Source organism: Lipophrys pholis (genome assembly GCF_963383615.2).
Source record: "Lipophrys pholis genome assembly, chromosome: 21".
NCBI classification, from domain to species: Eukaryota; Metazoa; Chordata; class Actinopteri; order Blenniiformes; family Blenniidae; genus Lipophrys; species Lipophrys pholis.
The window spans coordinates 17,555,336-17,582,153 of record NC_137649.1 but is presented as its reverse complement, the minus strand read 5'-3'; the positions used below and the strand labels follow the sequence as shown (position 1 = coordinate 17,582,153).

The window sequence follows — 26,818 nt, the reverse complement described above, 5'->3', positions numbered from 1 at the left end:
AAAAGATTTAGAAGATTAGCCACAGTATGGACGAGTATCAGTGAGGGCGAGCTCACGTTTACTTACTCTCTCTTGATGAATCTGGTAGGCCTCCGTGGCATTCCTCAGGGCCTTGGATTTGTAATAGTCACTATCTGCAACAGCAAGACATTAAGATCATCAGGACAGAATTAATACTGATCTCTCTATGCAGCAACGTTTTGGTTCAAGTGTCACTTCACACATCTCATCTTACATTGTCAGTATCTTCCTTGATAGTTTTAAAGGAATGTACAAATATGAAGAATTCTGTTCTTTTAATTCTTTAAAAGGGAACTCAAAATACTTGAAAAACGTTTGCAAGCCTCTGAGCTTGCTGAACTGTCCAAACTTGATTAAGGCAGCAAAGTTATAAACATTGGTATGTAGCTTGTAATTATGGTAAAGTGTAGAACTGGCCATATATATTTCATTAATTATAACATTTAGATGACTGAAACATATTTCTCATTGGCGTTCCACAAGAGGCTATAAATTGTTTACACATCTCCCAAAATGTCCAGTCCTACATTGCCATATGTTATTTACAATGAAATGATGCTAAACATCAACCCAATATGTATTTTGTCAGTAATTTTATGGGTGCTGTAGTTAAAGATCATGTCACAATTCGTTATATTTGATCAGATGACTTTGGGAACTGCATGGAAGAGGGAGGTGCTTCAACAAGGCAAATGGGCAAAAATCATCAATGTTTGTGTTAATATAGCATATAACATTCTTTTTTAATTATTTACACACATTCTAAAAGTCCTACGTAATCATAAAGTGTCGCACAACAATTTTTCTATGATTTCTCCGATTGTTACTGATAGCATTGAAGACGGAGGAAGAATTGAGCAGGTTACTATCGTCACTTGCTTAGAGCTTTTCAGGTAATTGAAAATAATATCACACCACTAACACATTAAACTTGACTGAGCCGTTCATACCATAGTCCTCCTGCCCGATGTTGACCATCACTCCACCTCCAATGTCTATCTGTCTCTGGGCTGCAGTGTCTTCGAGCTTCCGCAGGATGTCCTCCTGAGCCGAATCTCCTCCCGGACCCGCGGCGCTCGCTTTACCACTCATGAAGTGAGCGTAGAGCTCCGTCTGAGTGATGAGGAAATTCAGCTTGCGTTGCTGCCGCTTGGCCTGCGAGAGAAGAAGAGAAACTCATGAGGAGAGCATCTCAGAGAATAAAGTGGAAATGCAGTCCTAATTAAAATGGCGTGGCGATTAGGAAAGCGTGCCTCTAACTGATCGCGTGATCGATTGTAGCAACAATTTGATAAGTCCCAGTTTGCGAGAGCTTCCATGCCACTGACCTCTCTCATCTCCTCGTCTAGTTTTCGTTGTTCCAGAGCTTCCTTCTCGGCCCTCTTCCTGTGCTCCTTTTCCACTTTGTCATACTTCTTCCAGTAGAGCATCATCTCTTTGGTAAGCCGCCGTGCACGTGGTAGCGTCTCCTTGCAGTTCTTCTGAGCCTGAATAGCTGCACGCCGGACTTCTCGCATGCACTGGTGAGCCAACTGGGGTAAAACACACGAGAAGTTAGACGTTAAAAGTTAAGAGCACAGTCGGAAGAAAACAAGAACGGTTCAGTTTCTTACCTTTTTAGCATTGGTCAGTACAAGGTTCTTAGCAGAAGTCTTCTGCTTAAAAGTCTGTCAAAAGGAAAAATCTGAATATGATACTGAACATCAAAGTAACACAAACCCAAAACTGTGAAAAAAACGAAAATGAGTGTGACCATTCCATTCCTGCACACCAACCTTGGGGATCTCTTTTTTGGCGATGGTGAGCCAGACCTTTCGTCGACGAGCATTCAGCTGCTCCACAGTGAGATGTTTCTTCTTCACCACGGGCAGAGGAGAATCGTGGGAAAACTTTGCAAAAATCTTGGTGATATAAGGCCGCTCCTCGTCCAGAAAGTCTCCCTCTCCCCGTTTTTTCTTCTTCTTCACTTTTTTCAGTTTGGCTGCAAGTAAACAAGTTGTTAAATCAGTATTGCTCTTTGTTAAACTCAGGTGATCACACTCTTTGTTTGTTTACCTTTAAATTTCTTCTCCTCTTTGATTTTCTTTTTCTTTGGGCCCAATAGATGACGTTGTTGCTCATAAAAGGGGTCATGAGTGGACAGAAGTCCGGTGCTATAGTGCTGATATTGGTGAAGCTTGAACAAACACACACACACACACACACACAAATATCTAAAATGCACACCATGGACACTCTGAAAAATCGTAGACATTGGCTGTGTTTGCTTGTGTGTCTTTGTACCTCTCGATCGGAGTAAAACTTGCTCTGATGCTGCCTGGTGTAACGATGCAGCCTCAGCATGTCATGCAGTTCCTCTCGAGACAAACTGAAGTCGGCGTCATCGGAGTCTGTATCCGAGTCTGTGGTGTCGTCGCTCAACAGGATACTCTGAAGGCCACGGAGGATGTTAAAGGAAGCAGAGGATGTGTGATATACAATAGTGTGTGTTAGCGGAGTGGGAAAACAACCCGGCCACACATTCAGAGTGGAATAAGGAGACAACTCAATAATACGGAGCAGCAATTATCAATGTATGTGCCATTTGTTTATTTGATAAAAGTATGAAGAAGAATGGAGAGGAATTCTCAGTGTACATACCTTGAGCCATTTCCTGTTCTTCTTAAGCTTGGCAAAATTATACAGGCTTGTTTTGTCTGACTTTTGGTCTATAGGACATGAGAAGAGAAAGAGCCATTACATAAATACACATAAACTACATATTTCAAGGTGAGATAAACAACACCAGTGAGGGTGTGCATGTAAAGCAATTTGTGAAGGACATAAATATAAGTGTTTCCAGTTTGTATCTTACCTTTACCTTGCAGGAGTATTCCGTTAAGGGGCTTGCTGTCCATCAAACCGTCCCCTTGCTCACATGATTCACTCTTCACTGTCAAAGCTGCATGCTGAGTGGAGGAGTCCAGAGATAACCCTGTCCCCAGTGCACCATCACTGTCATCGCTATCATCACTACTACAGGAGAAATATGAGGCCGTCAGATCGTCATTGTCACCATCAATGTGTCAATACATTTCTCTGGGTATTTCTGGAGCCATAAACTTCAGAGAGACAATACTGTATCGCAATAGACTATAAAATACTGCTGGGTATAATGTAAACTGATGGTAGGAAGACTATCAATGTATCCAGTATATTTTTAAATTCAATGGTAGATTTGTGAAAAAGCTGGATGATAATTTACATTTCCTTTGTTGTAGTTGATGACTCAGGAGTCACATAGTATATGCTGTCCTTTGTGTGTACCTGGTTATGTCACTGTTGAATACAGCAGCAGTCTGGCGCAGAAAGCTGTCCAACTTCAGGGACCGTTCTAAGCGCTGCAGGTAGAGAGGCTTGGCCAGGCCAGAGGTCCCCGATGCCCCAACCTCCGGCCGGCCACCCTGCCCTGACGCCATGCAGCTCAGACACCTCTGCCCAACAGGGCAGCACCTTTTACTTCAAAGTGAGAGGAGAAGAAGGAGAAAGAAATGAAATGGCGAGACAAGCTTTCCAGTTTGAATGTTTTTTAATCTAAATCAAAGCTTTGTACAACTTCTGGAAGTTCCCAAAAGTGGGTTCATAACCCATAAACACCACCTGTCTCTCAAAGTTTGTTAATGCAGTGGCTGGAAGATACTGTGGTGATTTTACTTCCCTAAATTACAGTATATATGGTGAACCTACCTTGTCAGTAAGAGATGACATCGTTCTTCATTACAAGATTAATGCTCAGACAAAGGTGGAAACCCTATAAAAGAAGATACCCAGTCAGATACTGCTTCATTAAAAACAAACTATTTAGGAGTCCAAATATATATATATTTTTAAATGTAGTATTTAAAGGATTTAGTTTAAATTGTTTGAAAGTATTTGAATGTCTGTGATTACATTTATATATATTAGGTGGATACATATTTGGTTTAACTGCCGAGTAAATGTGTTCGAATATGATTTTTTTCAGATTATTTACATATATTGATTTATTGGACTTGACTTTATATTAGTTCACTTCCTCACGCGACGAAATGGGGGCAGCAAATAAAATTTTAATCCTGTAACTTTTATTTATTTTAAAGAAATGAAGACCAACCGGTTGTTTCCGTTTTGTTTTTAAGTGTTTATTGTCGGTATGTTTGGTTTGCTAGCTCGTGCTGCTCGCTAACCTTCACAGCGCTGGCTGCACTGTAGCCTGCAGGCTAACGGCTGTTAGCCGCTTCCTCACTGATCGGGGATGTTAAAGGGTCAAGGAGCTGCCGTTTATTGACAGCTTTCGTGTTTACCACATCAAATGCATCGGGATTTATGGCCTTCTCCATTAACGTCCAGCTTTTATTGCCGGACAAGCACCCCCTTGGTGATTGTACACGTTAGCTGGCTAGCTCCGTGTACCCGGGCGTCCTGGCTGACACAGACGTCCTCTCACACCATTAATATGAAGTATTCAAATCGGCTCTGTCTCTTTAAGGCCGCCACCTCCCTGCCTAAACATTGTATTAAGATATGATATCTGTTTAATGGACATGCTTAAGCTCGTCTGCTGTCCCGGTGCAGCGGCTGCAAGGCCCCGCGCCCGCGTCTCTCGTACCCTCGCCGCGGACACGGGCCGAGGCTCGGCTGCCCGGCCAGCGTATGATCCCCATCTTTTAATTCTTTCTCCCTCCCGGCCATCTTCCCCATTGCTCCTTCGCCATAACAACCACCACGGAGTCTCTCACCTCGGCCCCGTGTCCCCCCTTCTCAGTCTCTCTCGTCGCTGCTGCCGACTCTCGGTTCTCTGACTCCAAAATGGCGGTTTGAGGCGCCGAGCGAGTCTGTGAGCTTTGAGTCGGCAGCAGCAGCGGAGAGGCGGCCACTTTCTGTTACTGAGAGCAGAGACACGACGCCATGGCGAGGGTACAGCATGGAGCAGGCCTTTTAATCAACCGCCGAGACAAGGACGCTCACTCCGCGATGCTTTTTTAACGCTTAACAGTGAGAATACACCCGGGCTCGACAATTTTCTTAGAAAACTAAGTGCAAGTCCACTATTAAGGCCGTTTTGGCGCGTTATTGCACAAATAATAAAAACATATCGATGAATTTCCGATGTTGATTGATTGCGTCTGGTCTCTGCGAAGATTACCGAGCTACGCATTACGTCACTAAAAGGGACTCTGTTTTAGGTAAAGTGAGGCAGCTGCACACCTACACACACATTTCCAGATTTTAGGGATTAACTAACAGTAATTACAAAAACTGCCTCATTTAAGCAGAGAATTCAGAATATCCACCAATAGGACAGTAGAAACGTCTGTGTGACATATTTTCATGGTGTGAGACTCACAAAACTGAGTGATCCAAATAATGAATTCACTTTGTATATTACCACTTCCACATTCTTGTTTAACTGCTCATGACTCCATCTGGCTTAAACTTATTAAAGTACTAGGGGCCGGTTGTGGCACAGTTGGTCGACTAGCCATCTCGCAGTTGGAAGGTTGCAGGTTCGATTTCCTATCTCTCCCTGTCCATATAAGGAAGTGCCCTTGAGCAAGACACTGAACCCCAAATTGCTCCAATGAATGGATTGAGCATCTTGCATGGCGGCCACCTCCATTGGTGTGTGTATGAATGTAATTAACATTGTAAAGCACTTTGGGGACCGCTCAAGCAGTGGAAAGCATGATAGAAATGAAATCTAGTTGCCATTTTACTGGTAATCAAGAAGATATTTGAATCCAAAGTACAACTAAATCTAGGTTCCCCTTATAAAATGTCTAACAAACTGATTCCCAGCTAATAATGGCTCAAGGCCAGGCAGGTCACCAGTCCATCACCGGGCAAACTCATTAACAGACGGTTGCACACGGCGACATCTCTGGGTGATTTTTATGGTCGCCAATTATCTTCAAATGCATATTTTTGGACTGTTAGGAAAGTGGAGTACCAGCAGAAAGACACCTGGCCCTGATTTGAACCCACACCCTTCTTGAAGAGGAGAGTGCTACTCACTCCACCGTCATGCAGCAGGCCAGACAACTATCACACTAAACAGACAGAGACAGAAAGTACATCAAAACTGTCGAGCTTTAATGGTTCACATTTCAACTGTAAAACATTGCATTTTCTGAAATAATAGTTTAACTTTCCATCTTGGATTAAGACAAACCTGAAAAGTAGGAACTGATCTGAGCACAGATAAAACCCATTATTATTGAATATTTAAGCGTGTGTAATGTTTTCTAATGAACCAAAGAAGTGCAGATATTTCATGAATTTTGTTTAGTGCAGCTCTATTCTATCAGGCCCATGTATGCGGTGTATGTAGAGTCCTGACTTGACTACATGCCCAAAGACTATTGCCCAGTGTCAATTCCTACTTAAAGTGCAATTATCATTCAATACGTTTAAAACACGACAAAATGAGTATCTTGTGGAGAAGTCAAGCTGAGAATGTGTACAACAGTAGGCACTCTACTAACAGACAAACAGAAGTCTGTATCCTCTGGATGCACGCACTTTAACATGTAGATAGCAGGCAGTTGTTCGTCTTCATTTCCCGCTGACATGAGAAAACTCAATCGTTCATAGCCAGCTGGATTTCTCCTCCTCAAATTTCTGTGGATCAATGAAGGGCTTGTCGATGGATTTGATCATCAGTTCGCCGCAGTACACGCACTCGGATGCGATCAGGTCGTCAATGTCCGATTTTATCTGCTCGCGGCTCGTTCCCGCGTTGCCTTTTCCCAAGCTTGTAGTGTCCCCTTCATCTTTTGTTGCTGCGCGGTGGCGCGATTTGGACGACTGCGCCGTTGCAGCCAGCTTTTTCTGAAGCTCCTCCAGACGACTCTGCTTGAAGGCCGACAGATGAGGGGTCACCTCCTGGACGTTGGTAGAGAATAAAGATAAAACGGGACTGTTATCACAATGACGCCGACGTGAAAAAGCAGTGTTATGTACACTCCCCTTAAATTACCTGGAACAAGCAGTCATAGTGAAACATGTGTCCACACAGGAACAGATAGAACGGCCTGTTGAGCAACGGGAAGTCACAAGAGGCGCACTTTTCCTGAGAATCCACGACACCATACTTGTTCCTCATTTCTTGAATGTCCTCTCTGATGCGTTTAGCGCTCTCTGTGGCCTCCTCCATTTCCTGCTTCAGTTCTTCAATGTGCTGGTTGTATTCTTCCAGAGAGCTGCAGATGGCCTCCTGAAAAAGCCAAAAAGAGATAACCTGCATTAATTTCAAGCAACTGACATGAAGAACCAACATTAACAATATGAGAGAGGCCGAAGGCGCTGCAGTCATGGAGATGTCAATACTAAAAGCCGACCCTTACAGACTGGTCCATTATACCTGCATTAGTTGAATAAAATTCATACTTTATTACTACTTTGGGGAAATTCCTTTTTTCTGCATTAAATAGTGACTTTCTTTTCCTGAATGGTAAACTTAAAAATTACAGACAACTGCAGTGATGTATTTCAAATTGTCCTAATAAATGATTCTAATTCCAATTCCAAATATAATACAGCCATTTTGATGCATGATCTGTAATTTACAATAGAATAGAACAAGCCAATCACTTCTTCTGCACACCTTGAAATGATCAATGGTGACAAAATCTGGAAAGAAGGGCAGGATGTCTTCAATTTTGAGCAAGTTGCAGCTGGACAAACAGTTCATGGCTTTCTTCACATCCTTTTCCTCCTGCACCACATGCCTGGCGATCTTCAGCCAGAGCTTTTTCCTCAGCTCCTCATCATCATCAGGCAGATCGGCACATAACTTGGCAAGATCAACATCCACCTACAATGGAGAAAACACACGGGACATTAGTGGCACTTACTAAATTCAGTCAACGGTTGAACATGAACATGTATTTCTGTGCACCACTGACACAAATATGCTATACGACTTACCTGAAGGGCAAGATCCACTGCTTCTTCATACAGCTCCATAATTCTATACACTAGGACGCACGCTCGGAGGTAGCCATGCTCTGCACACAACCTGAGGGCGTACTTCAAGTCATAATGGATCTCTGACGCATGTGTACCAGCCTGTTCCAGATACCACAGGAGAGAGTCGGGCTTGTATTTGGCATAAAGTGACAGCAAGTAGTTATGGATGGCCTCTTCTGTCACATTCAGCTCGTACACACAGAACTCCATGTAGCGGATGGTTTCATTGATTTGCTGGGTGCTGCCCATCTGACTGTAGTTCATCAGAGCTGGAATGAGCTTCTTTGGGTCCAGCTTTTTGCCCATTTGAATCCACGCATCCACCACTTTCTTGGGAATGTGCTGCATTAGGACTGGGGAGAACTTGTAAAACAGTTTTTCGTCACAGTGCTTGGCGAGGACGTCCAGAGCGGCGCTGTAGTCGTCATGCTGACAGTAGTGTGATATCACCCTTTCATAGTCCTGCATGACGACTGAAAAGTAAACCATGTCGTCCACGTTGCCGTGGCTGGCCAGCAGGTCATAGATGGTGCTGCGATTGTTGAACAGACACTCCTTGTTCTTGGAGCTGCTCATAAACTGGCGGAACTCATCCCGGGTTTCCTGGAAGATGAGGCTGTTGCCGTCACTCTCCAGCTGACCGAGGCGGTTCAGGTAGAGCTCTGCGAGCCAAGTGACCAGCAAAGTGATCTGTGTTCTCTCACTCGGTTTGAGGTTGTTCAGTTTCTTCAGTAAGAACTCCTTCAAGGCTTCCTCTTGTTTGGCTTCGATGAACTTGAGCGCTATTTCTTCAAAATAGTTCTGGGTCAGAGCGTAGCACTTGGCACTTTCAAGGTATCGCTTGTTCTGGAAGCAGTGCTCAGCCTCTTTGGCCAGCACCATGTCCATGCACTCGGGCCGGTCGCGGCAGTACTCCTTGGCGAGGTCAAATTTATTCATACTCATGTACATCTGCCAAACATCCCTGGCCTCGCGCTGGATGTGATACCGAAAAACAGCCTTTTCCGTGTAGATCCAAACCAAGCCACCGACCGGATCTTTGATCATCTTCTTCAGGGTGCCAAATTTGTCTGGGAACACGTCCTCATATACAACCTGTCCATTCAGAGTGCAGATGGCCTTGACTCTGTCATGAAGCAGCAGGAGGAGATGGAACTGTGTCAGCACTATGGAGATGGGCTTGTTGAGACTGAGGTCAATATCCGGGGTGTACTCCCACACCTGTTTCATTGTGAAAGAGGAGACATGAGCAGAGTAGGTCAAACTCTGAGAACATCAACAACTGTGTTTGGGAACATGGAAATAAGTTTACCTGCACGTCGCTCAGCAGAGAATCGGGCCTGACGTAGTCCAGCTGACCATATAGAACGCCATTCCCCATCATCCAGGCGAACGCTTTTGGAGAATTTCGCAGCTTTGAGGTGTAGAAGGTGATCTCACTGTATCCCATGTTGACTGGGAACTCCTGGAAACTTGGCAGCAGATCCTGGTTCTGATTGAAGATGGAGCTGAATCCTTGCTGTTCTGATCCCTCGGCCACTTTACCAACAAACTGAAACAGACGTTTTCTGGTAGTGGCTATAATAAAGTACTTGTTTTCCAGGCCACGCTCTATCTCCAAGCAGCACACCGGTGCAGGCTTGCCGTCTTCCTCCACAGAGTGGACCTACCACAGAAAACAATACTGTTATGGGTCTGTTCACAGCGGAGAGGCACGAATAGAATGATTGTGATAAATGAACTTTTTCTGACCTGTCTGAAGTACTGATCTGGATTGGTATTGAACAGGCTGCCCTCGGTTGCAGAGATCTCCGCCTCAAAGATGACGCCTTGGCTGGTTCCTACCAGAATTGGTCCTGTGTTGGTCTCGTTGCCCAGCAGCTTGTTCCAGCCCACACTCTCAATGAGGTGACCCCTCCAGCGGGACAGACTGCGAACCTTCTGGGTGTTTCTGTTGAGGTAGAGACACTCACTCGTGCTCAGGCTGATCAGCAGATGGGAGCCTGCAGAGGGAAAATGTGGAGGAGGTCATGGACGTTGTTGTTGATATCATAGTGATGACACGACTATAGTTATCGCATGAGCTGCATGGAAGAATTGAGAGCACAATTTAAGAAATTTGGGTTATCAATGCATTCTGTTTCTAATTAGCCATCGATTGAATTTTGTAAATGAACAGAGTTTTCACTTCATTAAATCATAAACATATACATTACTTCAATACAATGTTTATGAAACTTTTGAAGCACATACAACTTTCTCAATTTTAGCTGCTCACTAAAACATTTTATTGATAAATCCAAAGCAATACAGTGAACAAATGCATGTAAATAAAAAAATAACATTTTATCGGTGTGCAGGAGGAGACTAATTCATCCGTTGTTACGAAATGGGAAAGAGTTTTAAAACCAATTTACCACTGTTGCTCCTTCAGGATCAATCTTTTCATTTGCACTTGATATTCTTAAACATAAATAATCAAGGGGATTAAAAAAAAATAATAATTGAGTTGGATGTGTATGTAGGACATGTATAAGGGTTTTATTTAACTCACATTAAAATACTGACCTACAGAAATAGCATGAATCTAATATTGAAAAACATACCTACATGGCTTCTCGTAATATCCCTGTGCATTTGAAGAAGTATACTCATGAACCCACCAAATGCATAAAAGTAAATATCACCATGCATCTATCAAGCAAACCAACAATACGAAGAGAAGAAGTGTCTAATCAGCTATTCTTTTACATCACTGCATCTACATTCTAGACTTCAGTTGTCTCACTGGATGGCCTTCCTGCTGCAAACCAGGTTAAAGCACACATCTTTAACTACAACACAATAATACGATGGAAGATGGACTATATCTTATCCTTTATATATGGCATTTTTGAATATTTAAAAAAGACAAAAAATATATACTGTTGCTGCTCTCACCTGTAGGGTCCAAGAATAGTTTGTGCACTTTGCTGTCATCTTTCCTTCCTAAATCAGTCTGGTTGGGTTGATCTGGCTTGGCTAAATCAATCCTGCAAAAAGAGAACATTAAAAAACATATACTTTACTATCTGGTAATGGCTACAAACACTAGAGAAACAACGATCATGAACACAAACATGAGTGACGATCGACACAGTGCTTTTTGATGTATGCCATATTTGCCTGAGCAGGGTGTCTTTCCCCAGACTCATGCACAGCTGATTGTTGCAGACTGCCAGGTGGTTTATCCTCTCTGGTGGCGTGAAGTCGATCCTCTGCTTGTTGAATATCGGCTTCTCTTCCTCCAGTCTCACATTGACGAAGCCTTGGAAGAGATGAGAAGTTTGTTTGGACACCTGAGCTCCATCACGAACACACAGTGGTGTGGAGTGAGAGGAGGGCGACCTACCGGAGTGCGTGATCCCGATGTTGGTGGACGACAGGCGGCTGTGCTGCTGCACACTCTGTCTGATGTTCTGGGAGTCCTCATACTCATCCAGGATCGAAGCCATCGTTAAATGCACAGTAACTTACTTTGTAAAGAAACGAAAACAATCGCGATTTTTTTTTTTTAAAGCCCTCGATGATTCAGTCCTGAAGCAGCATGACAAATAAACTAGCAGCTATATCTCCAAAGAACGCTTTTTCCTTCCTCTGTCCAAACCGTAGAATAGTAAAGGCGCTACTGAATTTATATGCTGCCGCATAAACTTGGTAATGTACGAAATTTCAATCATTCGTGCGAAGTCACAGCAGCTAGCTTAGCTTCCTTGAACACGGCATAGGGTGTATCCTGAGTCAGGTGACACGCGGCTCACGTGACTCCCTCAGGTGCAGGGTTGTAGTCACCAGCAGGGGGCGCACTTCACCCACAATAACACTATATTGTGACGACGGATAAACAGGAAGATTTTCTTATAGTTCTATTAAAGTACAGAATATTTATTTTTCAAATCATTGGTAGGACTTGAATACAGTAGAATTTTTATCGATCTAATGACCTTAAATTATTTATTTGTTTCTTTCATTAAAGTGGAAGCAGAATTTGTACATTAATGCACTCTACATTTTCAAATCAACACCACCATGATTGGAGAGAAGCATATTTTTTTTGTATTTGTCTGTACTCAAAAAAAAAAGATGGCATGATTTCACATTCGGTTGATTTTCATCATCAAGACATTGATTATAGTGACAACAAAGCAAACCTAAAGTAGAAGTTCGCAGGCTATTACAAACTATCTATCTATCTATCTATCTATCTATCTATCTATCTATCTATCTATCTATCTATCATTGTGCATAACAGAGAAATAACTGTTTTTGAAGACTGTGATCGTTGAGTTTATTGGTCATGCAATGCCATTAAAAAAAACCAACAAATTAAAACAATAATATATGTCTAACAAAGAAACATCAATGACAACTTTTTTTATACTTGGGTAAGATTAATAGTGGGTGCATCTTAAATGCCATGATTCGTTGATTACAATCAATCTAACAAAACAACTCAGTCCAGTCTGCCTGTGGGAGTGTTTATGTAAATCTCAGCCTGTTGAGTTGAGTTGCGGTGGGAGCGTCCCGTGACCGTCCCGCCCCGCACTTGAGTGCCGTCAGTGCGAGACGCACATCCCCGCAGTTTGTGAAAAGACATAGGGAGAGACAGACAGAGAGACCTCCCGTCTGCCTCTCAGTATCTACTCAGCCGCAGCTTTCATGTTTTGCCCGACATGCCACCTCACATGGATTACTTTTACCACGAGTCCCGAGTCCCCTCCGCGTGCGCGCTGACCCCGGAGGATGAGCTCGACCCCGGGGCCATCAGCTGCATGCTGGTCGGGGACGGAGCCGTGGGCAAGACCAGCATGGTGGTCAGCTACACCACCAACGGATACCCCTCGGAGTACCAACAGACCGGCTTTGACGTCTTCTCCGGTGGGTCATTTTTTGGGGTTATTGAAAAGTGACCGAGTTATATTGCAGTGTGTGTGACGTGTTTTGACCCCTGCTGATGTTTTAAAACAGGTCATGTTCAAGTGGAAGGAGCCCCAGTCAAAGTTCAGCTCGTGGACACTGCTGGACAGGTAAGACCATAGTTTGTGTTTTTAACCTGGAAAAAAAAAAAACTTGCTGTTTTAACAATTTAATTTAGAGTCCCAAATTATTAACTTTCATTTCAATTTGACACGTCAAACTCACCACTGATGTCCATGTTGTTGACGTCATGAAGTTTGAAAATACAAGTCGTCGTCATTGCTCAATCATATATGTGACTCAGTAGCCGGATTTCATCATGAATGTAAATGGATGCTTATTCCTTGACACCTTAGTGAGTCACCGTCTTTCGCTCATTCTTCAGACATGAATTTGATTGACGCCGACTCTTGTTTTTGTCTCCACGCAGGAAGAGTTTGACAAATTCAGAGCCCTGTCCTATTCCCACGCGGACGTCTTCCTCCTGTGCTTCAGTATGGTCAACCCAACCTCGTTCCACAACATCACTAAAAAGTGGGTTCCGGAGATCCGGGCGTCGAACCCGTCCGCGCCCATCGTTCTCGTTGGGACTCAACTGGACTTGATGTTGGATGTGAACGTCCTCATCAATCTGGACCGATCGAATGTCAAACCGGTCCTGAGCTCGCGGGCCCGCAGCATGGCGGACAAGATCAGGGCCACAGATTACATAGAGTGTTCGTCCCTCACACAGAAGAACTTGAAGGAGGCGTTCGATGCCGCCATCTTCGCCGCCATTAAGAACAAAACGCGCAAGAACAAGAAGAGGAGGTTCTCAGACCGACGCACCAAAGCGTTCTCCAGATGCAGCTGGAAGAAATTATTTTGCTTCATCTGAACACAGACTGTCAACCCTGTGGGTTGGAACTTTTTAATTTATGAAACTATTGTTTCCCTTCATTTCCAACACATCAAATCTGTGTTTGCATCAGCGTGTTTGTCTACGGACACAATTTACAAAGTGAAACAAAGACGTGAAAAACTGAACAGTGGGAAGTCGCTCTCACGGTGGCTTCGGAGAGGATTCTGTTTGATTTCACCTTCTGGTCAGGCTTTACACACGACTATAGTTCTGTTTACACTATGTTCAATTGTTTGAATAGTCCAGAGTAACCTGAGACAATCCTGTCGGCACACTGTGCGCATGCTTCAAGTTTCAAGCGTCACTGAAACGAGACTTCAGCCACGAGAACAGGCTTCAAAAGTCGAGTGAAGCTCATCACGGGAACTGGCTGAGCACAGCTGCAGAATGGGGGGGAAAAAACTCCACATTTGCATGCTTGGTGTTGCCACCAACTGCTGCCCGTGTTGTAAGGTGAGGAGAAACAGAAAGCGCCCCGTCTGTGTTTTGAGCAGATGGGCGTCAGTCGCCGGGTGCATCGGTCTATTTATATCCGACAGACGTGCGTCCAGGTTGCGATCCGAGGTGCCGCATTCATACCTGAGTGTCAGAAGTTTCCCGGGCTGGTTTGGTTGGGTATTTCGTGAAGTAAACCCCCGTGACGCCTACATGACTTTTTGTCATTTCAAAATGAGAAATGTGTGTTTGTGACAAATGAGAAGAGCACTTTAAAAACAAATCTCTCTTGTTTGAGGTGGAAAGTTGCAGCAGAGTGGTAACCTTTGGCTTTTTGTTCCCCGTCTCTCATTAATCTGCATCTGTAAAAGCAAGGCACTGCAGGAGTCTCCACTTGGCAGATCCTCCTCCCACCACCACCAACTCACGGGGGCTTTCCTCTTCTCCCTTCTTTTGTTTCTGAGTTCAATATGCTCCCGATCACCTCAGGAGTCCTCCTGTGTGTGTGCGGGAGGACGCGTAACAGCCTTCCTGTGAATGACAGTGTAAGAAAATGCAAAACGCCTTGACAGCTGACATCTTTTGCACTCCAGTGTCTTATTGTCTGGGTGCACAATAACCAAGGCTTTACTATGCTTCTTGTGGAAGTAACTTATATTCAAATCTGTTTGTTAAACAGGATTTTGTTTTGTTTTTGTCAAATGGATGTTTATGAAATATCAAAGTGCTACATATTTTGGTTGTGTTGCATATTTAATGTCGCCAGCCTCAAACCAGCCTTCTCCTCTGATCTGTTTGGCTTTTTTTATTTGGCAAAGTGATGTGATGCGAATAAATGAAGTGCAACTAACTGCTTCATTGTTGTGTATGTTTTAATACCCGCAGTGGTTCGACTGTAGAGTTAACCATTTTATCACTTCCAATAGTGCAAAAAAAACCAACTGTAAACGGCACACTTTTTCAATGTAGAACATCTGAACAGGCATCATCAAACACACCAGGTACATTTCTTAAAGCACCTCTGTTTACACATATAAGTAACCCTCGGCCTCCTGCGGTTCTTTGGGAGGACCAGCTCTATTGCCGTCCACGTGACTGCTGATGGCATTTGGCCCATGCTGTGACTGATTGCCCAGTGCAATTGTGGCTGGGGACACAGGACGGTGGCATTCCCAGCAGGACGCCTGAGAAAAACTCTGAGAATTTGCTGAATTGGTGGGCTTTGTTTATGTGTACCAGGACTCAATAAACAGGTGAAGTTGGCAGGGGAAGACAAGCGGAGGCGAGCCACAAAACAATCGTCAGACCTGACAGCTCACCGGCGCGTTTGTTTAAAACAGGGTGGATGAGTCACGGATAAATGAGATCAAAAACACAACGTCACCCCGATTCATCAGAGAATCTGTCGGCCATTAGTCATTGTCTCAGGGCCCCGGCTTGACCGTCTGTTTTCAGTGGCTCAAAGCGGAACATGTTACGTCTCCTGTCTGCTGACCCCGAATGAAGAGGTCACATTCGGCACTGTTTTGTCATTTGACGCCTTGACCCAGGTGGACGTTAGATGAAGTCAGATTTAGCTTCCGGTGCCAGTTGCTACTAGCCGTGACCTTTCTGAACAGATGTTGGCCTGACATTCCTGGAAGACACCAAAATACTCGGAACACATTATTATTACATGTTAACGCTCATTAAAACTATTCCGTACAAAATCTGTTGGTTCTTTACAACGTGGTCCATCAATATCTCCTGTAAAATATAGCACCCTTTCTAAATACACAGTGGGTCAAATAACTGTATGTAATGTTAAAGCACATGTTTACAATAAAAACTCTCAACACTGATTCCGATAAACTTGTCTGAAATGAGAATATCTTCTTAATCCAAAAGTTGTTCGCCATCAAGAGCCCTGTCTGAGGAAATAAGGGTTGCACGATACAACCCCTTCAATATCCTTGTATTCACTTTATTGGTTGATTGATTGATTACATCTATATTCCATACCACTTCATTCTTTTAAGGGTCACGGGTTCCTGGAACTAATTCCAGCAGAGTGCGGGGAAAGGAATGGTTCACCCTTCACAGCTCAGCACAAGGCAAACACAAAGAAATAGACAATCTCAAACATTCGCACTGATGGGCTTTTAGGATTACCAATTAAACTCGTATTTTTGGGCTGCGGGATAAAACTGCAGTACTCAAAGAAAACATGCAAACTCCACTCGGGCAATTTTGAACCGACTAGTGTGAAAGACTGACAAGCAGCTGAGCCAGTGTCCATGCAGAAAACGTCAGACATTCATGTTTTTAGCTTTAAACACTCTAAAAAGTTAATATTTACTCTTTGTGGAGAGAAATCGTGATACAGACTGACGAGGAGCTGAGGCAGTGTCGGAACGTGAAGCAGTTTAAACAGGCACGTGGCGTTCTCCAGGTACAGGGACAAAGAAGGGTGGAACATGCATTAGCAGCTTATACATTCTGTTTATTTATGTTTGCTGATTTTGTTTGGTGCATTGTAGATATCATTGTTCTGTTTAATTACTGTGACATCTAATCATTTCACCTCAGCGTTGATTGGGGACAATTTCTATATTTCCAGAGAACAATGTCAACAGTGCCTTGACCTCATGGACTATTGACCTAACTCACCGACAGGCTGCAGTACGCAAGGTTCCACAGCTGCATCTCAGATGAGGTGGTTGGAAATACATAGACATCCACCACCACTCTCAGACAGCCTCCAGAAGTTGGGGTTTATGGAAGTCATCACCTCTTTTGCTGACTGGTGTGATCGGAACAATCTCCAGATCAATGCCAGTAAAGACAAAGGAGCTGGAGATAAGAATTCACACCGGTGAACATCCATGGTTTGGATATTGAGACAGTGGACACTGGGTTTTCACCTTAATAACAAACTGACTTGGACAAAAAATAGAGACGCCCTTTAGAAGAGGAGCCAAAATCAACTTCACCTGTTGAGGAGGCTGAAGTCTGCGGAAGTCTGTTAAGAACAGTTTATGATATCGTGGACACATCTGCTGTCTTCTATGCGGTGGTCTGCTGGAGCTTATCAGACAGAGAGACAGGAGCAGGCTGAACAGACTGGTCAGCAAAGCCAGCTCTGTTCTGGAGAGATAGGAGAGGAAATTATGTGTTTTTTTTCTTCATAAGTGAGAGAGTCCAAATCCATTTTATGAAATTCCCCTTTGATTAAGTTGAAAGCAGCAGATAAAAAAAAACATCACTGCTTTTACCTCCAATTACACCTGCAAAGATAATGTGCAAGAAAAAAAAAAAAAAAAAGATCCTATTCGTAACAAGTCTGATCATGTGATTATTTATGTTTGTTGCTCCAGCAGACTGGCTGCAGCACCGTAAGCGTGTTCCCAGACGGTGTTCACAGGGCGCATTGTTGTCCTCGTTGATATTTTTTCGTAGAAAAATGAGATCAATAGGACCTCAAAGCTGTAATTAAACAAAAAACATCCACAAACACTTATTTAACTCTGTTATTCATCTGTGTTTGAAGGTGTGGTAGGGCTCTTTTGAAATGTAATCAGTCCATTCAGGTTGGCTCAATCTGTGGCATGACTTTACACTCGCTGTGTTCGCGGATTGAAAAAGTGAAGGAACCGGCAGCTGCAGGTCAGGAACGTTGTGGTCAGTTTATGTCAAGTCGTGGCACCGAGGCTCAACTGATAACTGAAAAGCACAAAGATATGAATGTCGTTATTTTTTATTTTTTTTTTATTTATAGATCTTTTTCAGTTTTTGTCAATACTAAATGGCCCAGCACAATCCCCTACAGGTTGTGCAGTTGTGCTCTAATTGAGCAACTTTGAAGGCCACGTTGGACAGGTTTTATGTTCCCAGGAATAGAGTGAACTGTTGCTCCTCCTCTCTTTTCCTTCTCATGGTTAGTCATCGATGTTTCTCATCTCCGCACTGAGGGCTGGTCCTCCTCCCAGGGTCCCCTGCTCCTCGCAATTGTGTCAGGAGTTGTCATCCAGCTCGTCCTCTGGCTCCAGGCCAGTTTCACTCTTGCCAGGTTTCACTGTTGTCAAAAGGCTGGCAAGGAGGCCTGGGAATCAGCAGGTGCACCGACAGGTCTACCTGGCCCAGGACAAAGCCGATTGGCTCACGGCTGCTCCTTCTCGGCCGTCCAAATTGGCAGTTTGAACAGTTGTGCTTTGGGGAAGCGCAGCAACTTTTTCACACAGAACAAAAAAACGATCTGTTTTGATTTTCTTCCCCTCTTTTGTTCTTCTTATTGAAGGCACTGTTCTTCCCAGAATTTTAAAAAGGTGTGTGTGTGTGTGTGTGTGTGTGTGTGTGTGTGTGTGTGTGTGTGTGTGTGTGTGTGTGTGTGTGTGTGTGTGTGTGTGTGTGTGTGTGTGTGTGTGTGTGTGTGTGTAAACAATTACACCCGAAAGTAAATTTCACAAAACGTTTATTTTCATATTCAACGAAACACAACTGAAACATGGTAATATGATACATTAAGTAATACAATTTCTTTACATATCTATTTGCCATGTATTTCATTAAAAACATAACAACCTGTCACTCATATTAGCTGTGCAGATCAATGGATTAAAAGAAAAAAAGACCTCCTATTAATGTTGTCAAAACATAAACTGTCAGTTTCGACATGAAGCAAAGCCAACGTGAATTGTCCCAGTTCCCGACAGTGGCTTTGCCTGGAGGCAACAACGCTTACTCCTCTCTCACAGTCGACAGAGAGTATGCGCCATAAATCTGCTGATCTTGTCATGCACGCAGTAGAAAACACAGGGTGTCTAAAAGGAAAACAGCGGATGAAACAATTGCTCAATTTGCATGACAGCTGTACACAAAGATTTAATCAATACATGAGCCACCCAGCTGGTTATCGGACACTAATTCCTTTAACCTCGATCCACACTCGTCATTCATGAGATGATGACTTCACAATGATAATCCATGATCACACATATCTGAACCAGTGCTAATCTGAAGAACTCCCAACTTTTGAGATTAGACTCATTAAAGTTTAACAAACAAATCTTGCCTCAAGGTTTTTTTTTTTTTTACAAAGCTGATAACCAAACGTCTGCCTTGACTATCTGATCTGGGCACCGAAGATAGTGAAGCAGTTGAGAAACAATCAAGTAAACCCTGTTTCATGAAATGAAGAGCGACTCAGTGGCATCTAATGTTTATTACATCAGTAGCCAACAAGTTCCACCAGCAGGGACTTTGAAGGTCTTTAGTTATTAATGACTTTTATTACTAACTAACTAACTAGCTAACTAACTAACTAACTAGCTAACTAACTAACTAACTAACTAACTAACTAACTAACTAACTAACTAACTAACTAACTAACTAACTAACTAACTAACTGCCCAGCTTCACTGATTGACTCTGATATGAACTAATTTATAAGTAAAAACAATCAATGATGTAATTAGCCAGGCAAAGTTTAAGAGTAGTTTCACATTATAATATATAATATTATATTCTATATTCTATATTCTATATTCTATATTCTATATTCTATATTCTATATTCTATATTCTATATTGTGGTTGCAGTTTCTTGCACGCATCTTTTTTACTTGCTCAACAATTGAAATTTTTCAAAAAGTATTTTTTTGTCATTATTCACAATTGATTATTTTTATATAGCATCTTAATAATTATTTTGTTCTGGAAATCACTGATGTGTTCAAGTAGACACAGGCGTAGTACAATTGGAAGACTGCACAATGGCTTATTCATGTCACAGTCTTACCAGCAATGACCAGTGAAGGCCTTTATTGTCTTTCCAAAACAGTGAATGAAGGACATCTTCACACGTCTATATGATCAGGGCTCGTCTGATGTGAGAAGTCTGGTGTATTGGAAGCGAGATGTGTCTTGTAACACGTCCCAACGTCATTATCAAGCGCGAGACTCTGTTGTTGAGACCAAAGGTTCTTTGAAATGATTTTCTATTCAAGAGCTTTAGTTGATGGTAGACGTGAGTTCCTCCAAGAGTAACGGGATCGAGGAAAAGCGAGACTGTTGTTACTGATATCTTCCGATACGTACACAATTCAGTTATCTAGAGATTATATGTTTAACGTTGGGATCACATGAAAGCATATACACGCTACAAAAAACACATGAGCAGGAGACTTGTTATGAATTATGAGCAGGTCACAGTTTTTCACTTGAAATTCTGACAGTGGCAGTTACCCATGTTTGAGAGAGGAAAAAAAAAAAGACTTTCTTTTGCATATGGAAAGTGTGCGCTTTGATTGGATATGAGTTTGTATATTGGGTGTGTCCATGTCTGGGAATCAAGGGGGTGAGGTGTTCTCACAGAGGCGTAAGGGGGGGTGAGAACAGGAGGGAGGCTGGGGGTGTTGTAACATCCAGACGACATACACGACGCGGCAATGAAGCAACCCTCATTGTCCCGGGCACGCTCTCCTCTCCTCTGCACGTGCACACATGCATGCGCACCTACAGATACACAGCTGAACAAAAAAGGAAATGTGAGAAAACACACAACAGGTGTACAAAAAAAAGTAAGTGTACATCCACCGCTGTTAGAAAAGCTGAGATCGATCAACAAAAACACGATAATAAAACGCGACAATAGACATTGTACGTTTCAGTCACCTTTCCGGGAGAGCAATAGGCTGTGTCCGAACTTGTTCAGCAGAGAGTGACTTGATGACATCTGATTACTCACAGCCAGGTTTGAAGCGGCTTACTCAGCCTGTTTGTGTCACCAGCATAACAGGAGAGAGCCTACGTGGCTGCTGCATCTCCAGCACATAAAGAAAAGAGATTAAAAAAGGCTTTAATAAGATTTAGCGTTTGCAAACGCCAGTATATTTCTCAGTGGCCGTGTATAAGTAATCCGATTCAAGTCACACACGTCATATAAACATGTCTATCTGGCTAGATTGGTCCTATCTGATTGAAATTACAATCGTATATGAGGAGGTGGTGCAATCCTGTTTATGATTCGATCGGATTACATTTAAACAGCACATTGGATTGCATCCTTCAGTTGAATAAACGCCCGTAGGAGTGTTACGCAACAACACTCCATGACATTTTCACGCAGGGTTCAACGAACGCAAAATCACCCCAACCAGCCTGATTAGTCTGGGAAAAGACTTACAGACTTCTATATAAAGCCGGTTGTAAGACTACGTGTGCATGTCATAAATAAACAACCTCACAGTGCGAAACATTATGTGACTTGATCTACTGACTGAATTCACTCATAATCATTTTATTGTTGTGGCAGTATTCCATGTGTTTGTGCAAAGTAACTTTAAGTGGATGCTGAATGTTTATTTTTTTTTTATTAAGCCATAAAGGAAATAATGGCAGCTGCACTGTGATATAGTTTTTTTTGTGTTAAGTTTGGGTTTTAATCTGGCTCCTGGATAAAATTGGTACAGAAGATGGAGGGAAATGTGAGACCTCCCACTGACTGATGAAATGTGGTAAAACCATGAAAAGTATCCCTCACTCCTCTTTTAGCTGTTTGAGCCATCGTCCACATTTGAATGGTTCATTTGATGAGATTGTTGTGTTTTGAGAAGTTACAAGAGCAAAAGAGCATTCAGGTGCTGGTTCCCACTGTTTTTGTATAAACGAGACTTTTGGGTCTGTAGTATGGATGTGTCATGCTTACATGATGCAACAGAAACTTGCTGCAGGGCTTTCCAGAGACAAGCTTCATGAGACTGTCTTGTGCAATGGATATTTTTAGTCATTTGGTGAAAAGTTTTTAGCAGGATGTTCTTTAAACTTAAAGCAAGAATTAGTAGACACCAGACATTACAGTTGCTGCTATCTTTTGACATCTATTTGAATAAATCTGAATCACCCAAAAAAAAACCTCTTATCTCATCAATCATCTTGGCTGTGTGTTTAGTACTCACCCACTCATCCTGTCTATTGTCTCTTTAGTGATGTCATTTTGCATGTGCAGACGCCATGGGGGGTATTCCGACACAAGTGACACGACGTCTTCCTAATTTGCATCTTTGCGACATTGATTACAGAGTAGCCTGCCTCTTCCCTCACACATCTACAGTATCTATGCATGCCAGTGTTTTTTTTGTCACGCATGAGCTCTGTCATTACGGTTGCTCAGTGTTGAAGTATCAACAGACAATTACATGAGGAGTCCAGTCAATCATTCAAATGAACTAATAAATGGTATCATTATGATTACACAACATGGTCGGGTTGTTTGAAGTCTTCTGCCTATTCAATCTACCTTCTTGAATTATACAATCTCATTTTAAACCAACACGTATTCATAAGTTGTCCCACTTTAATTTAATGTTTATTTGCATGAAACTATAGTCACAGACAGTGCGGCACCACTGAAACTAAAGAACGTGAGAGGTTGTCGTCACGCAGTAATGAAACATGACTTAGATGGCAGCAGTGTAGAATACGGACAATCGCACGACTAAGCTTGTGCCAATTAAAAGTGCAAAACGTTCCCATCTTGGCCTGAATGGGTCTGTTAAGACCTGCGTTTCCACACACACACACACACACACACACACACACACACACACACACACACACACACACACACACACACACACACACACACACACACACACACACACACACACACACACACACACACACACACACACACACACACCAGCGACAGGTGTTTAACTCTATTCAAAAGAGACAAACAGACAAAAACGGATGTGTGTTTGCAGGTAGCTGGCTGCTGTCTGCTCCCCTGACAGACCAGTAGAGCAGGCTCCGGGCTCTCTTATCTGCTGCCACCTGGTTTGACTGGTAGTTTGCCTGACTTACCTCACGTTGAGCAGGTGACGCTGCAGGGGAGTAGCTTGTAAAGAGTCAAGTGCATTTGATAAATCTTCTTTATTTTCTTTTTTTTTTTTTTTTTTTTAAAAAGGAGTTATTTGCATTTAAAATGTGAGGTAAATTAGAGGATGAATCTGATTGTTACTGTGCAAAAAAGGTTTAACATTGACTCATGATAACAGAACTGTTAAGCTTTTATAGGGTTGAGAATTATCAATTTAATTCCCAGCCAATATAGTGCACAAGTATAAATCATGTGACACGTCTGTGTACTGATCGCACATATTTTGCCATTTACAGCTGAAAAACTATCGAGACTGATACTATTATGTGCTTTTTATGTGCTTGTATATTTAATGAAAAGTTAAAAGCATGAATCATGAGAGGGTATTGTGGTTAAACCCAAACAAACAGCGGCAGATTTTCAAGTGTTTGCATGCTATATAATTGTGTTTCTGATCGTTATCAATGTATGTTCAAAAGTTGGAGAGAACCCGTAAGAAAGGGAGGTTACCAGATACGGTCCGTTTCCCAGTAAAAGATTAAGATCAGAAAGCAGACTGCGCTGACTGAAGCTTGGGTAGATATGTTTTAAAATCCCCGCTCACAGCCAGTCAAATGATGGAAATAAAGCCGCTCTGGACTTTTCTGGTGAATGAAGACAAAAAAAATGATATCACTTTGGTGGAAGCTGTTCATAAAGCACCATTAGTTTCCTGGAATGACTTCACACAAACAGGTGATCGCCACTGATGACCGTGCCGGAGTAATTCACTGCTGCTGAGTCGTTTTAAGACGCCATTCATGTTTTGGATGAGGACAAACACTACTGGAGACACACCCTGCTTCAGTTCATTCACAATGGAGCTGCAGCTGCATCATTCTAACAGACGACGAGCTTTCAGTCAACTTTTTTTGTTTATCGCCCGGCAAAGATTTGTGGTGTCACTGAAGAATAAAATCAGGACTGGTCAATGATAAATGGAGGAAAGAGAAGTGGTCAGAGAGCGTTCAGTCCCTTTCGTCAGTGGATTGACGTGTCTGTCAATGTGATCTAAAGGCACCAGTGTGTTCAATAAGGACTTCTGCATTACAATGCTTTGTGGGCAGGCAAGACTCAATGAATAAGTCTGTCAATAATAGTTTTTACTGTTATCTCTTAGTAGTAAGTCATTATTTGAATGTGAAGTCCATGTTTTGGCATTGCAATTCTACTTTCTTTTGTAGAGATCAGACAGAAAGCCTCTCATGTAATCATAATGCTTCATTTTTAACATCATGCAAATGCACACCTGTCTCACAGCAAAATACACTTCCATATCGTTTGATAGCAACCAGTAACCCCCTCCCCCTCTGGAGCGACCTGCTTTTCTGTCTTTCCAGTTTTGTGTATTTTCCTCTCTTGTAGATTCAAATCCAAACAGATCTCGTGTTACTTCTGCCCCTTTAGACGAGCAGGCAAAGTGGATAAACTGATGCATTTCAAACAATACCGTCACGGTTTCTTCCTTCAGCACCTGTCAGCCGGGAACCCAACGCACCAGAATCACAAAGGAAGAACGCAACGTCACCTTGAAGAAAGGCGTCATATGACACGCCTTTACTTTACTAGACTGCATTGTTGTTTTGTTATTACAGTTGTAATATGGGAAAGCGAGAAAGCATTGGCATAGAAAGAGCTGGTGAAATAGTTCCCAGAAATTAATTCGCATTCACTTTATGAGATGTGGGGTTTAGCCTATGACAATAAAAATACATTCAAAAGGCCACATTTCAAATTAAAGTTCAATTGTGATTTTTGACCTAATTTAGTTTTGGCCACATTTTCTGATATGTCAGATACTTTCCATGTGGGCACTAGATGGAGATTTGTGTTCTCAAATTGGCCCTTTTTGTAAATATTTAGTTGAACTCAGTTTAATATTTTAGGGACATTTGATGCATTGTCTTTGTCTGGTTGTGATTTATTTATGGATAACATTGTTGTGGTTGCCTTGCTTTGTTTGATAATACTTTAGTCCTTTCAGACAATGACCACAGTGTTTAATGTCATGTGATAAATACATTTTCTAAATACAAAATACACAAACTCAAGTTTGTCCCTGTGTTTGCCTCAACTTTAAACCTAACAAACAGAGAGTGAGAAAGTAACTAAAAACAACTACAGTGCTTAATTAACATTTTATACACAAAAACCTTAAATGCTGAGCTACACAGATTGATTATTTATGAAGTAAATAATAGGGCAGCCCACTGTCGACTTATCTACACAGATGTGAGTGTCGGAATAGCTCAAGACTTGCGAGACGGGGATATTGAAATGTACCTTTAACATGCCTCACTGCCTCCGTGTGAGTTTGAATGTGTGTTTACTCCACAGGTGGTGAAGGAGCGACTACCCTCCTCAGGGGGTCTACTATCCCACCTCGTCCCATAAAACACGAGGTTCCCGCTCCCCTATAGAAAAACACATTCACTTCCATAGATTGGACATAAAAATTACAACTTAAACTTAATCAAAGCATTATTCTTGTTTCCTGATAAATGTTGTTGACATCCACAGGAAATAAAACAAAAAAACCACATCATTGGACAATTACATCCTTATTTCAAACAATAGTAATTAAAAGTCCACACCTCTGAGTGAAGAGAGCCCTGCTGTGTTTTCACACTGACAGGGCTTAAACCTACCTGTGGGGGTTTGCAGCTCCTGCTTTATGAGGCCTATTCAGAAGCTGTCAGGAGCCACTAGCCACTCCCTGCCCCCCCCCCCCCCCCTCCGGCCTGTTAATGGCCGTTTCACACCTCCAGGAGGGGCTATTATCCTGTCAGAGGACTCTTCTTCACAGCAGTGGAAGCTTTGCTCCTGAAAATCACACCCTTCTGCTTGTTTTGTTGACCTGTGGAGTTCACACACGGGTCTGAGCGGAGGCTCCAGATGCAGGGGATGGATAGAAACAAGGCCTAAATGGGAGGGGAGGGGGGCAGCAAAGTGTGGTGCTCAACATGAGGGACAACCGAGAATTAATTGGCTGTTAGGTTGTCATTATACAGTCAGCCTTCGGAAAATCAGGTCATCGTGTGTATCTGAGGCCATAACACTCTATTACTCAAGAGTAGTTCAGACAAGTGATTTTGTACTGAGGAGGTCATTCTGAAACGGACTCTTCACTCCCTGTAATCATCACCACTGGTCTGCCAAGCGAACCTAGAAGGCATTCCTGAAAACAGGTCCAGTGCATCAACCCTCGAGATATACCGAGAACTGAAGTGGAAAGATGATTAAGACTAGAAGATATGCCTCTCACGTTTATACGTCCATCGTTAATCTCCCCAATGAACTTTCAAAAGTTTTTTTTGACGCAATGTTATGCTTAACGCAACCGTTCTGTTCAGATTGTCTATTACATGAGAGGATCTTTATTGGATCTCAACTGACTTGTGGACACTGTTTGCAACAGCTTCATGAGGAGTGTCGCCCCCTACTGGGAGAAACAAGTACAATTCCTCATAGACAAACATCTTGTTCATGCTGCTGTTAAACCTTTAGGGGCAACAGGTCAGCATGTTTCGTTGGTCTAGCTCAGCCAACACACAATAAACAAAGCACAAAGTACATCGTGGACAGGTGCAAAAAAAAAAAAAAGTACTGACGCTATGTTTT

General features: G+C 42.6%; 3 protein-coding genes across 4 annotated transcripts in view; 1 reads left to right on the top strand and 2 right to left on the bottom strand.

Moving 5' to 3' along the window:
* The window catches only part of ino80 (INO80 complex ATPase subunit), a 33,805-nt gene extending 28,878 nt beyond the window's left edge, over window positions 1-4,927 (bottom strand). For both annotated transcript variants that reach the window (XM_080490416.1, XM_080490417.1), the window contains exons 1-12: window positions 4,779-4,927; window positions 3,748-3,811; window positions 3,328-3,519; window positions 2,876-3,036; window positions 2,662-2,729; window positions 2,305-2,451; window positions 2,077-2,197; window positions 1,797-2,002; window positions 1,635-1,688; window positions 1,350-1,553; window positions 972-1,176; window positions 67-134 (exon numbers count right to left, since the gene is read on the bottom strand). In XM_080490416.1, coding sequence (XP_080346542.1) covers window positions 67-134; window positions 972-1,176; window positions 1,350-1,553; window positions 1,635-1,688; window positions 1,797-2,002; window positions 2,077-2,197; window positions 2,305-2,451; window positions 2,662-2,729; window positions 2,876-3,036; window positions 3,328-3,479 — 1,386 coding nt within the window. In that variant the 5' untranslated portion in view covers window positions 3,480-3,519; window positions 3,748-3,811; window positions 4,779-4,927. The remainder of the gene's footprint in view (window positions 1-66; window positions 135-971; window positions 1,177-1,349; window positions 1,554-1,634; window positions 1,689-1,796; window positions 2,003-2,076; window positions 2,198-2,304; window positions 2,452-2,661; window positions 2,730-2,875; window positions 3,037-3,327; window positions 3,520-3,747; window positions 3,812-4,778) is intronic.
* Window positions 4,928-6,110: 1,183 nt separating this feature from the next.
* vps18 (VPS18 core subunit of CORVET and HOPS complexes) lies at window positions 6,111-11,796 on the bottom strand. The gene is made up of 9 exons (XM_080490225.1): window positions 11,402-11,796; window positions 11,176-11,317; window positions 10,951-11,042; window positions 9,763-10,013; window positions 9,323-9,676; window positions 7,969-9,231; window positions 7,646-7,855; window positions 7,019-7,255; window positions 6,111-6,924 (listed from the first exon to the last, which is right to left on the bottom strand). Exons 1-9 carry the CDS (start codon window positions 11,502-11,504, stop codon window positions 6,628-6,630), a joined length of 2,949 nt encoding a protein of 982 aa, XP_080346351.1. The 5' UTR covers window positions 11,505-11,796; the 3' UTR covers window positions 6,111-6,627.
* A 797-nt stretch (window positions 11,797-12,593) lies between these two features.
* rhov (ras homolog family member V) lies at window positions 12,594-16,150 on the top strand. Its single transcript, XM_080490323.1, has 3 exons — window positions 12,594-12,927; window positions 13,018-13,076; window positions 13,397-16,150. The coding sequence occupies exons 1-3, from the start codon at window positions 12,723-12,725 to the stop codon at window positions 13,841-13,843; spliced, it is 711 nt and encodes a 236-aa protein (XP_080346449.1). The 5' UTR covers window positions 12,594-12,722; the 3' UTR covers window positions 13,844-16,150.
* Window positions 16,151-26,818: the final 10,668 nt, after the last annotated feature.